Source organism: Myxocyprinus asiaticus, chromosome 12 (assembly GCF_019703515.2).
Source record: "Myxocyprinus asiaticus isolate MX2 ecotype Aquarium Trade chromosome 12, UBuf_Myxa_2, whole genome shotgun sequence".
NCBI classification, from domain to species: domain Eukaryota; kingdom Metazoa; phylum Chordata; class Actinopteri; order Cypriniformes; family Catostomidae; genus Myxocyprinus; species Myxocyprinus asiaticus.
The window spans coordinates 19,955,228-19,968,082 of record NC_059355.1 but is presented as its reverse complement, the minus strand read 5'-3'; the positions used below and the strand labels follow the sequence as shown (position 1 = coordinate 19,968,082).

At 42.0% G+C, this 12,855-nt stretch overlaps 1 protein-coding gene across 1 annotated transcript in view; it reads right to left on the bottom strand.

Annotated features, from left to right (window-relative positions):
• suz12b (SUZ12 polycomb repressive complex 2 subunit b) overlaps positions 1-12,348 on the bottom strand; it is a 41,185-nt gene extending 28,837 nt beyond the window's left edge. Inside the window, exons 1-7 of the mRNA XM_051712056.1 lie at positions 11,741-12,348; positions 11,321-11,367; positions 9,949-10,013; positions 1,054-1,122; positions 792-841; positions 611-696; positions 255-486 (exon numbers count right to left, since the gene is read on the bottom strand). Coding sequence (XP_051568016.1) covers positions 255-486; positions 611-696; positions 792-841; positions 1,054-1,122; positions 9,949-10,013; positions 11,321-11,367; positions 11,741-11,888 — 697 coding nt within the window. The 5' untranslated portion in view covers positions 11,889-12,348. The remainder of the gene's footprint in view (positions 1-254; positions 487-610; positions 697-791; positions 842-1,053; positions 1,123-9,948; positions 10,014-11,320; positions 11,368-11,740) is intronic.
• Positions 12,349-12,855: the final 507 nt, after the last annotated feature.

The following is a 12,855-nucleotide window of genomic DNA, read 5'->3' as shown; positions in this document are numbered from 1 at the left end:
TTTCACATTCTTAAAATAAAGTAGTGATCCTAACTGACCCAAGACAGGAATGTTTTCTACGATTAAATGTCAGGAATTGTGAAAAACTGAGTTTAAATGTATTTGGCTAAGGTGTATGTAAACTTCTGACTTCAACTGTATTAACCTGACACTTATGCCACGAAATGAGCGGAAAACTTGAGGCCCGCAAAGCTTTTCCACACGTTCTACACTTTTGAACAGTTGTCACGTCGTGTCCTTCTGCTTCCACTCACCAATATTCTCATCCACCTCACAGTTGATGAAGCTGTTGGGGTCTCTTTTGCCTGTGCGAGACACCCTGAAGAGCAGAGAATAGGATTTGACCATGTGACTGTTACTGGGCTCAAACTCATTGCTGGACACCAGAAGGGAAGGGAAGGCACCAGTCTTGGTTTGGCTGAGATCCGGGTTCAAAGGCACCTGCTTTTTCCCAGTAGGCACTTGCTTTATAGGGCAGCTGACATCCTGAGGGAGCAAAATTACCATTATGTCCAAAGCTAACAGAAAAGGAGTATATTTTAAAGTCAGCATTCCTATTTTCTCAAGGTTTTTTCATTGGCCAGGATGATGTAATGAGACAAGAACTCACCTTGCGCTTTTTATGACAGACTTTGACAAGTAGCACCTCAAGAGAGACTGAGTTTTGTTCATTTTCTGAATTTTGACATGGCTTATCTGGTCAAGGAATAAAACAATAGGATCAAAACCTTCAAATGTTGTTTCACTGCAATCCGGCATAGCATTTTGTAATCAGGCAGAACTGGACTCACCATTCTTGTGAAAAAAACCAGTGAATGTCAGTTGCAGGTGTGAAGCCAAACTGAAATCACAATTGAAATACACAAGAATCACATTTAGGAGCTGAAATTATTCAACCACATTTTCCTATAATAACACTGCCCGTCAAAACCATTAAGTGGCACTAAAACACAGCCATTTTAGAAAACATAGGGGATACAACTGTTGTTTCTGCAAATTTAGTCTCAAGTTTATCAGAATACAGCTTGCCAAACATCAGTAGAAGCCAGGTACCTCTGAGACTCGTGCTTCCCTTTCATCCTCTCCACTCTGGACAGCATGTCATCCACTTTAAATGCTTTCCTTCAGATAAAGGACAGTTTTAGCTTCTGTACTGATAACAGACATTAAAAAAAAAAAAAGAAAAAAAAAAAAAAAGAGTTGTATGTAGGGATGCACCGATACACCTCGATACTGCCGTTTTTAACTGGATCGGGTATATATCAGACAAACGCAATCCAAATCTGATACCATGTGTTAGTCATGGTTGTTACTGTCAAGTAGGGCTGGGCGATATGACAATAATATATTGTGTCAATCGAGAGATTTTGCTATATCAAGTATATCGCAATATGTAAATATCAATGTTCGCAGCTAGGGGGCACCGATCGATCGGCCACCAATCGTAATCAGCCTATATTTATAGCCTTTATATTTATCTTAAATCCGTGATCAGCTGATCCTTTTTTGCAGCACACTTGGAATCACATATACGGTGCTACTCTAATGAATGAGCGCATGCTCAGCCCTTGAAGCGTGACAGAGTGGCCTTTGGAGGGTGAGTGGTTGGCAATTCTATGCAATCACAAATTTAAACTTTCAGACATGATGTAATTCACATGAATATGCTGTTTTGTTTTTAAAAATGTGTAAGAATTACACGCAATTGAATATTAAGTTGCCCATTTTCTGGAGTCATTACGGTAGTTATTCTGACTCGCTGCACTGTGAGCAGCAAGAGGATAAAGAGGCTGCAAACGAGTATAAAAACAAATTAAACAACAAATAAACATACAAATACAAATCTGAGTACACGTGATGTAAGGCGAGTCGTGACATTCAGACGTTGTGTGGAGCGATAGAGACTGCTTGAGCGATCATGAACGCTTTTAGCTTTACTCTCTTCATGAGTGCTCTCGGTGTCAATCAAACATGCGCACTCTCTAGGTGCTCTCAATATCTCATCATCAGTCACTCATCCCAGCGCTATTCTGTGAGGATCCCAATTTATATCAGATTAATATTGGTCACAATACCACCAATAACAGATATAACTGTTTAACCTTCAATAATGGCACCACGTCTTCACGCATTTGCTTAATAATTAGTGATGTGTGTTACAAGACACCAAAGACAGTAAACAAATCATAGATATTAATGATTTCTCACTGGAGCAGTTTTAGAGCTTGTAATGGATATATTTTTCTTATTTTTTGAAAGTAATAATAAAACACTCTGCAGTGTGTGATGCTCTCATGGTTTTTGGTTGCCAGTATGTCACAATGACTTTTTGATATTGGCAACAGAACTATCAATAACTGTTTTCAATACAAATAAATGTTAGCAATTCACAATTAATGTAATTTTGGTAACACTTAATAAAAAGTATTTCTTTAACATTAGTTAATGCATTCGGTATCATGAACAAACAATGAACAATATATTTTTATAGTATTTATTAATCATAATGTTAGTTAATAAAAATACAATTGTTCATTGTTAGTTCATAGTCCATTAATGTTAACCAATACAACTTTTGATTTTAAAAATGTATATGTTGTAACACATTAAGTTCATTAGTTCATGTTAACTACATGAATTTTGTTAAATAATGTTAACAAATGGAAACTTTTTGTAAAGTGTTACAGTAATTGTATTGCGTGGGGCATAAACATAACTGCAGCATATAACTTGCAAAAGTGTTGCAAAGGGCACTTTAACAAAAATCGGTATCGGCCAACATTAGTGAAAAAAAATAAAATTCGGAGATCGGTATCGGCCTCAAATTTCCTGATCGCAGCGTGGGCTTATCTATCAGTGGGAAGGGATTCACGTAAGACTGTAAGAATTGAAGAAACATGAACAAGGTTTTTATGGCATTAAAAAAAAATTGCCAGCCACCCAATAAAATTCAATGACATTCATTTCATTTAATAAGCATCTCATCTGACACGCACATCTGTGTTTCATGTGTGTCGCATGCGCATTCTCTGGAGCATGAAAGTTTGTGCGAGTTCAGCAGGATTCTCAATATTTAAAGGAGAGCGCACTGCGGGATCACTCACGCTACACAATTATTTCTGACCCAGGAAAAACCCTGAAAAAACATCTCCACACAATGAGACGACTCCCAAACCAGTTAAGAAAATGAAGAGGAGCTTGTTATTAAAAATGGTGCAAGATCCATGGTGTAGGTTCCAACAGAGCAGAAAGATGTAATCTGTAAACTGTGTCGCACGACGATAAATCACTAGTAATACAAGCAATTTGTTTTACCTCAAAATGAAGCACGCAAAAGACATTATGAAAGCCAAATGATGCGCTCTGCATTAATTCGGCCCTAATTTTTTTTTTTGGTTTATATTTAATATTTGTTTTCTGCAAGTGTTTACATAATTTTGGATATTTCCTGCAAGTGATTATTTTCGTTGGATTTTATTTTTTACTTATGCATTATTTTCTTTGTTGCCTTGCTTTGGGAAGATCTTGACTTTCTTGAGGAAAAAGTTTATATAATAATAATATTGGTCAACAACATATCAGACTGAAATGTGCCATAATGTGAAATTTAGCATTATGGTGAGAATCAACTTCATTTTAAGTCAGTGTTTTTTTTACTACATTTTATACTATTTTTTTTTACTATAATTTACTATACCGTGATATCTATCATTATCGTGATATGAAATTACTCATATCATGATACAAGATTTTGATCATATAGCCCACCCCTCCTGTCAAGCTATAAAAATGACAAAAGAACCATAAAAAGCACCATTAATGTAGTTAATCTAACTCATGCATTTTATTCAAAGTCTCTTGGAGACAAACGAAAGCTTTGTGAATCGTGAAAGGCTGATTTTAATTTATTTACACTTGCTTTTCACCTTGTTCTGAATTTGAGGATTTTTTCTTGAGCTGCAGTTGCTGCTGCTTGAGAAGACGTCGTCTTGCTATTAAGAGACTTAATACTTTGAACTTGACCACATAAGGCATTGTGGGGGCTCCTCGCTCTTTTTTTTTTAAGTAACAGAAAGAGGTTTATTCAAAACTGACAAACAAATTAATCAAGGATTTTGTCATCTTTCTGTTTGGTCAGTGTACATGGAAACATCTCGGTTACGTACGTAACCTCGGTTCCCTGAGACCAAGGGAACGAGACATTGCGTAGTTACGCATATGGGAGTGCCTTCATACACAAACTAGTTGAAACCTCTCTACAATAACGCCAATATTCTAATATTGGCTATGGTGTTTGAGCCCCGCCTGTTTTGGTGCGAAACTGTCCGCTATAAAAGCAGGTGCACAGACACCATTTCCTCAGAATTTCTGACTGAGAACAAGGAGCAAATCGCTCGTACCTCAAGAACTCTGAGTCTTGTAGTGTGGCTAGCATTCGCAATGTCTCGTTCCCTTCGTCTCAGGGAACCGAGGTTATGTACGTAACAGAGACGTTCCCTTACGACTCAGTACACTTGATATTGCGTAGTTACGCATATGGGGAACAGAATCCCATCACGCCGCGTTACACGACATAACTTCCCAGAGAAGAAACATGGCGGCGCAGTCTTGTGGGACGGCGACTGACATGAGCATGCCGCAGTGAGTGATCCTCGTAATGGCCAGGAGGAAAGCACTCATAACGAATATATGAACTAGTCATATAGTATGAATGAACGCCTTCTGAACCCAGTGGGGAAGGGAGTATATTTATAATGAAAGTGCTTGCATCTTTATGGTAAATTATAACAGCCTGATGCAGGCAGTTGTGCAAATGATGTGGAGCCCATACTTAAAGGGAAGGGCAAAACATATGTCTTGTAAAGACACACCATTCGTCCATGCCCATGAGGAGGCCATGCCTCTAGTTGAGTATGCTTTACCATCAATTGGGCAAGTCTTACCCTGCGACTCATAAGCCAGGGTAATTGCATCGACAATCCAGTGAGAGAGCCTTTGTTTGGAGACGGGCATTCCTTTTGTGCGTCCTCCACAGAACATAAAGAGCTGATCAGACAGTCTGAACAGGCAAATATGCTCAACATATGCATGTAGTGCCCGTACAGGGCATAATGCAATGATTGTTCCTCATCCGAATTAAATGGAGGGAAGAAGGCCTGAAGGTAAACCACCTGCGCTTTAACAGGCGTGGTTAGGACCTTGGGTACACAGCCTTTCCTGGGTTTGACAGTGGCTCTTGAAAGACCGGGGCCAAACTCCAGACATGAATTGTCAACTGATAGTAAATGCAGGTCACAGACCAGTTTTACTGAGGCCAGAACCAGCAGTAGTGCGGTCTTAACGGAGAGCTTGTGCAGTTCTACAGAGTCCAGAGGCTCGAAGGGGGGCCCTGCGAGAGCTTTCAGGACTAAAGTTAAGTCCCAAGTTGGGACTGTAGCCGGCCGAGTTGGGTTTAATCATCTTGCTACTTTAAGGAACTTTATGATTAAATCATGCTTGCCTATAGAGGCGCCGGCTTCATGTGCATGATACGCAGATATAGTTGCCACATGCACTTTGAGCGTTGACGTGAGTCCTGTGTCACTATTATTAGAATATTAGAATTTCATGTATGGGGCAGTTTACTGGGTCCTTGCCACGTAAGAGACACCAATCAGTGAACACCTTCCATTTTAGTGCGTAGAGGCGTCTCATGGACGGTGTTCTGGCCTGTAAAATGGTGTTCATGACTGAACGTGTCAGTTCTGGCATGTGTAGTGCGCAGGGGCCACACATGCAGGTTACACAGCTGGGGCTGGGGATGCCAGATTGTGCCTTGCGCCTGAGGGGAGATCCCTCCTCAGCAGTATTTCCCATGGTGAGCAAGCTGTACAGCATCTCCATTTCCAGAAACCATGGCTGGTTGGGCCATTTCGGCGCAACTAATAGAACCATTTCCTTGTCCTCTCGGACTTTGCATATGACAGAGTGAATAAGGCATACCGGGGGAAATGTATATTTGCATTTCGCTGGCCATTTGTGTGCCATTGCATCTGTTCCCAGCGTGGCTTGTGACTTCGAATAACAGAGGGGACAGTGGGCATTCTCCACTGAGGCAAATAGATCGATTTCTGCTTTGCCGAATATTTCCCAAATCCTCAGTACAGTTTGAGGGTGAAGTCTCCTGAATTCCGCCTTGGCGGTTTATATATGCCACAACTGTCATGTCAGAGCGAACCAGGACATGACAGTTTTATATTTCTGATTGAAAAGCCTTTAAGGCTATAAATACAACCAATTGCTTTAGGCGCTGCGTGACAACTTGCCCTAGCGCGACACCTCGCTGGTAAAACACAAGAGCTGTCCGTGGTGCTAAAGCAACTATACAGTGGCGGGATATAGTGTTGCGCATGCGCCATTGGCGCAAAGCACGTCGTGGCACATGGCACTTCAGCCAGCACTGAAGAGGTCTCATGTGTAAGAGACCTAATGGAATGCCGCTGCCATAAATCCCAATGCTTTCTGAAACAGTTTCAGTGGAAGTGTTCTCCCCAGTTTGAACTGAGATGGACAGTGTAGAATGGCTGAAGCAGTAAGTCTCTGTGCTGGCATAACAAAGCCTCTGATTGCGCCAGTAACAGCCAATCATCAAGGTAGTTCAAGATGCGTATGCCGCTCAGTCTCGGAGGGGCGAGAACCACATCAATGCGCTTTGTGAATGTGCGAGGAGCCAGAGACAATCCAAAGGGCAGGACTTTGAATTGATACGCTGTTCCCTCGAACGCGAATCTCAAAAACATCCTGTGATGTCGTACAATTTAGACATGAAAGTACGCATCCTTCAGATCTATCGACGCAAACCAATCATGTGGGCGTACATGCGATAAGATCCGTTTCTGAGTAATCATTCTGAATGAGCGCTTAATGAGTGTGCGATTTAAATGTCTCATATGCAGGATTGGCCGAAGCCCGCAGTCTTTCTTTGGAACAAGAAAATAATGTCTGTAAAACCCTTTTTGTGCTTGACATTTTGGCATAATCTTTATTGCGTTTTTCACGATGAGACTGTATTTCGGCTCTTAACACTGGCGCGTCTTTGGACGAAACCGTGGAAGACAGAACGCCGTTAAAACAGGGTGGGCAGTGTGCAAAATTGGATCGTATAACCATGTTCGATTGTTATTGCACCCATTCTGAAATACCTGTTAGGGCTCGCCACGCATCCGCGTAATGGGACAGAGGGCAATTTGGTTTGCTCACTGTATGATATGATGCGAAGCTCATGTGTGTGCATTGAAGAGGAAAGAGGGGCTCTTTATTGAGAATGTGTGAGCATCTCGTGCATTTGCAACGAATGCTGTATTCTTTTTTGCACTTATTGCATTTTTTTATTGCATTTATTTGAGTGCAAGACACAGAAACAACATTTTGAAAAATATCGTGAACAACAATATTCCTTTCCCGACAAACAATAGTGGGGAGATGGGGAACAGTGTTTTGTGTCTCCAATCAAGCCTTTTTTGGAGCAGACCCGGAGGGAACCGCGGGCTCTACTTTCCGTTTCAAAGGGTTGTGCCCGTCAGGAGCAATTTTGCTGCGCGTGCTGATACGTAGGTGCCGGTGAGGCAGCAGGTATGGGGCTTTTATTCGGGCACTGGCTCGAAACAGAGCAAGGGCAAACTGGCTGTGATATACTCCGTTTGGGCATAAAGTGTCTCAGCCTGTGACTACTGCTGAATTGTGACGTAACGCTCAGCAAACTTATTCACAGAGCTGCCAAAGAGGCCGGCTGGAGACACTGGATCATCCAAAAGAGTGGCTTTTTCCTTATCACTCATTTCTGTGAGGGTCAGCCATATACGTCGATCCAGAACTGCCAGGTTGACCATGGACTTGCCGATGGCCTGCGCAGTGACATTCGTGGTATGCCGCGCTAAATCTGTAGCAGTGCGGAGCTCTCTGAATATCTCTGGATCGAAGCCGTGCTCGTCCATTTGCCTGAGGAGCTTGGCTTGAAATACCTGGTGCACCGCCATTGTGTGGAGTGCTGAACCAGCTTGTTCTGCTGCCGAGTAAGCTTTTCCCGCCAGTGCGGACGTTTGTCGACACGGTTTGGAAGGATGTATGCGGCGTGATTTCCACGCTGATACTCGCTGGGCAGAGGTGTGCCACTTTAATAACAGTTTTCTTCCCAATGATCCACATTAAAGAGGATGGCGTCACTGCGCGAGCGTGCCGTATAAGGTCGCGTGCCAGGATTTGGATAGTTCGTTATGAACTTCGGGGAAGAATGGGGCAGATTTGTGGGACGCTGCCGTTTGACGGCGTCCGGACTGTTGGAACCATTCATCAAGGCGAGACTGTTCAGGTTCCTCTGGGGGAGACCACTCAAGGTGAAGCTCTTCGACCACCCTTGTAAGGACGCGGAGCATCTCCCTGTCAGTGGCGTGTGCACGTTCCTCACCCTCGCTGGGGGGAGGGGCAGCAGCCTCATCCACTGACCACTCGCCTGATGCAGTGAGAGACATAATGACATCGTCATTATTATCCCCAGTATCAGAACTGCTGCACGAGACGAGGCTGCCCGCTCTTTCAGAAGGCCAGAGCTCGTCTCGCATATAGCGTATCGGAAAACATGCGCTTCTGAGAGATTGAGGGGTTCGCGGGGCGTGCCATCACAAGGACAACCTCAAAGTCATCCTGCCCGACCTCGCGGCCCCACCATGCCTCCTCGTGTGAATCATCGGGTATCACATGAAGAGGTGGGTGGGAGGGCAACTGAGGTTGAATTATCCCTCAGAACGAGGGTGATTCACGAGCGAAACATCTTGAGACTCATGCCCTCACAGTGAGGGCAGTCTGTCTCCATGAGAGCTGACTCTGCGTGGGTGCGTCCCAGACAGTAAACGCAGTTCTCATGCTGATCTGACGGCGGGATGTGCCTCTCGCACAAGGAAAACTTACGGAACGACATCTTTAAAAAGACGCGAACACGTAAGTGACTCTTTTAGATATATAAATTAATATATATTTATATCACACAGTATACAATATACAATTGCTTTGTAAGGATACACAATTCCCCTGCCGAAGCACTGCGGGGAATCAGGATGCTGAGGCCCGTTCACCAGCGAAGTGTCAGTCGGCGAGGCGTTGTGATGTTCGCCGGAACACTGCAGGGGAGCGGAAAGTTTTCCCACGAAGATTCCACCCGCTGACTTGTGTATATCGACGGCGAAGGTAGAGGGCTTCTAGACAAGAGATGATCGCTGTCTTGAAGGAAGAAATTCTGAGGAAATGGTGTCTGTGCACCTGTTTTTATAGCGGACATTTCCGCGCCAAAACAGGCGGGGCTCAAACACCATAGCCAATATTAGAATATTGGCATTATTGTAGAGAGGTTTCAACTAGGTTGCGTATGAAGGCATTCCCATATGCGTAACTACGCAAATGTCAAGTGTACTGAGTTGTAAGGGAACCACGGTTCCGTGAGGTAGGCACATCCGCCTCACTTGATATAGCAGAGAGAGCATGTATCAAATGAAAGTAAAAGACAGTCCCGGCCAGCACAACAGCATGGAAGATTGGACTGAAGAGAGTGAATTTGCTCTTAATTTCATTTACTCTTTCATTTTCAGGAAGTTATTGCACATTTATTAATGTATCATGAGCCAACATGTCTAGCTATGCGACCCAATTTGCAAGCGATACTTTGCGTCAAGAATATGAATGAACCATGTGAACTTTTAGCAGCAGCGCTAATAATTCTAAATGGATATAGGGGAAACACTGCAAGCAATGCGAGCACTCCACACAGACAACATCTCAGATGAAGATGCCCAATAGTTCGGTTAACACTGTTCGGACAACACCGGTATCGGTTCGGTATCGGCCAATGCTGAGAGTTCAGGTATCAGAATCAGGAGAGAAAAAGTGGTATTGATGCATCCCTAATTGTATGTCACCCACCTTTTAGCATTTGTTCGTGAGTTTCTATGAGACATGAAGGTGAGAGTCCTGTGCAGTAATATCGGCTGCAAAAGAGCAAGAAACAAACATTGAATGAACCCAAGGTAACCAGACTCCAATAACAAGCATGATGTCAGTGTAACCAAAGAGAACTGGACATGAGACACTTTCAGGTATCCTTTCAGGAATTTCATATATATATACACACACACACACACACACACACACACACACACTGTACACTCAGTGACCACTTTATTAGGTACACCTATACACCTACTTATTCATGCGATTATCTAATCAGCCAATCGTGTGGCAGCAGTGCAATGCATAAAATCATGCAGGGTCAAAAGCTTCAGTTAATGTTCACATCAACCATCAGAATGGGGAAAAATGTGATCTCAGTAATTTCGACAGTGGCATGATTGTTGGAACTGCCGCAGAACTGCCGCTCACTGGATGTTTTTTGTTTTTAGCACTATTCGGAGTAAATTCTAGAGACTGTTGTGTGTGAAAATCCCAGGAGATCAGAAGTTACAGAAATACTAAAACCAGCCTGTCTGGACTTAACTAGTAGGTTGTAAGCTCTCTATAATGCGTAGGCGCATAGTATGACTTTTACCTATATTGATCCAATAAACAGCCTTCAAATTTGTACACAGAAGTGTTAAAAAGCCGTGAATTTCAGTTTGATCTTGTTCAAACCTTGTTTGCTCACGTAACTGTCAGCTGTAATAAATTATATCCCCATTGAAATACGATATGTAATAAAACAAGATTTCATTAATGGTACATTTAGCCCATGTAAATAACAATTTCGTCTAAAACGAATAAGGGACAATAAATAAATACTAATGCAACAGGCTGGAAAAATAGAAATTTATTCATTTTAATATTTATTTTGTATGTTGAAACTTGACACCAGGCGGCATACACAGGAAAGTGCACCATTAGATCAGTTTCACGCTGAAGAGGAAAGTTTTTTTACATAACGTTTTCTCCCGTAAATGTAAATGAGTGTAAATTCCAACACCATCATATATGTCGAAAGGACTGAAGCCTGTCAACCAAAACATGAGCACATTGATGTCATTAAGCGAGTCTGCTTTATTATTCCATCCATTACTTCTGGTCGAAGGCTTCCATAAATATTTAGTTTATACATAGGGTTACATTCTACCTAATTTTAATGGTGCAACACTCGAAGATTTAGTAATGTGTAAATTGCCCAGTGACGCCACAACTAGGCTAAGTAGTAATTTACGTATAGCTGGTGCAACCGGCCCCAGGTCTGCATGTATAAGAACACAATCTAAGCTTTTGCAGCAAAGCTCTCTCTTAGTTCTATGTAAGCTTATGAAGGTGTACTTACAGCTATTAGGTTCCTTGTTCGCAGGAATCTGTATATCTGAGTAGGTTCTGAAATGAAATGTGAAAGAGGAACAATGTTTTTCAGATGTATAAACAGTAATACACCACAATAAAAGTTAATTGAACAATATGACAATAGTTGTCCAGTTTAAATGTATCTATGTCCATATCAGACCCTTCATTTACTAAATGGCTTTATTACATAACTGTCAAAAAAAAAACAGTTACTAACAGTTATTTTTAAGAGACAATAATGAATTTTTGCCTAATGTATCCCTCGAAGACATCAAGACACATACACACTCAATGACTCATCTCCCTAATATACACTAACCCAGTAATGAGGGTCTCACTGTCAAAGGCTCATATCAAAATCTCGTGGTTTTACTATGTGTGCTGCAAGAGACAGATGTGGACTCACTCTCAAAGGCCTGCAGGAAAAGCTCATGGTCAGCTTGCAGCTGCTCCATCTTGGGCTTCTTGAGTGAATTCACGCCAGAGGACGGGTACACAGCGCAATTGGCTTTGCAGTTCATCACCTGAGCAGAGTATTTCTGTGGAGCCATCATACACTAACAACTGACCGAAACGTTACACTGAAATAACACCAGGCGAGCTATCTGCACATTAATGACAGACAGTCGCCCGCGCTCCTTTAAACAGCTCTATACATCACCTAAATATAAAATACCGATAGTTACCAGTCTCTCTGACTAGTGCATTTTATAAAATGACACATGTGAGTTGTAAATATGTTTTTGCTTTGTGTCCTCAGTGTGTTCACTGATCCTCAACAGATGTAAATTAGCCCGTTAGCTTGCGGTCCACAGCGACGAAATCACAGTCAAATAGCACCGGGTTATCCATCCAAACAGTCAGCAATTTACATTCAGCTCCACACAAACGTTAGGGCTTCATAAACTTATGTTATCTTTAATCGAACCAACGTTCATTTTGGGTGGGGAAATACTACCAAGTGATAGTTATCGGTGCTAATGCATCGCCCGAGCCCTTGAGAAATGCGCCGTGGAAACCCACCCACTGCGATAGATCATCCAATCAGAGTCGAGTTTTAGAAAAATAGAGGTTTTCTATTGGTCTGAACCGCCTTGATAGACGCGAGTTATAGATTGGTTGAGGACACAAATTGCCGCCAATAATGTTTTGGTTCTGGGGAGAGAGTGGCTGGGCAGAATTACACACTCCAAAAGCTGTTTAGTTACTAATCAATAATTAAAAATATAATAATTTCTATTAAAATACAAACTTAAATATATTGTGTGTGCTGGGTCATTATTATCGCATTTTAATTAAATAATATATTAAAAACTAACTACACATCTTGCTCAAAATGTCTATCGTGACTCCAAAAAACTGATCAATGAGGCAAAATACACCACAATTCTTTATACGTTTATACAATCACAATGTTTGTCTGAAATGCACAACGTTAAAAAAAATTATAATAAAAAACAATATCGAATAGGATCCATCATCGGAGTGGTGATCCCGTCGGGGGGTTTTCTCATACGCAAC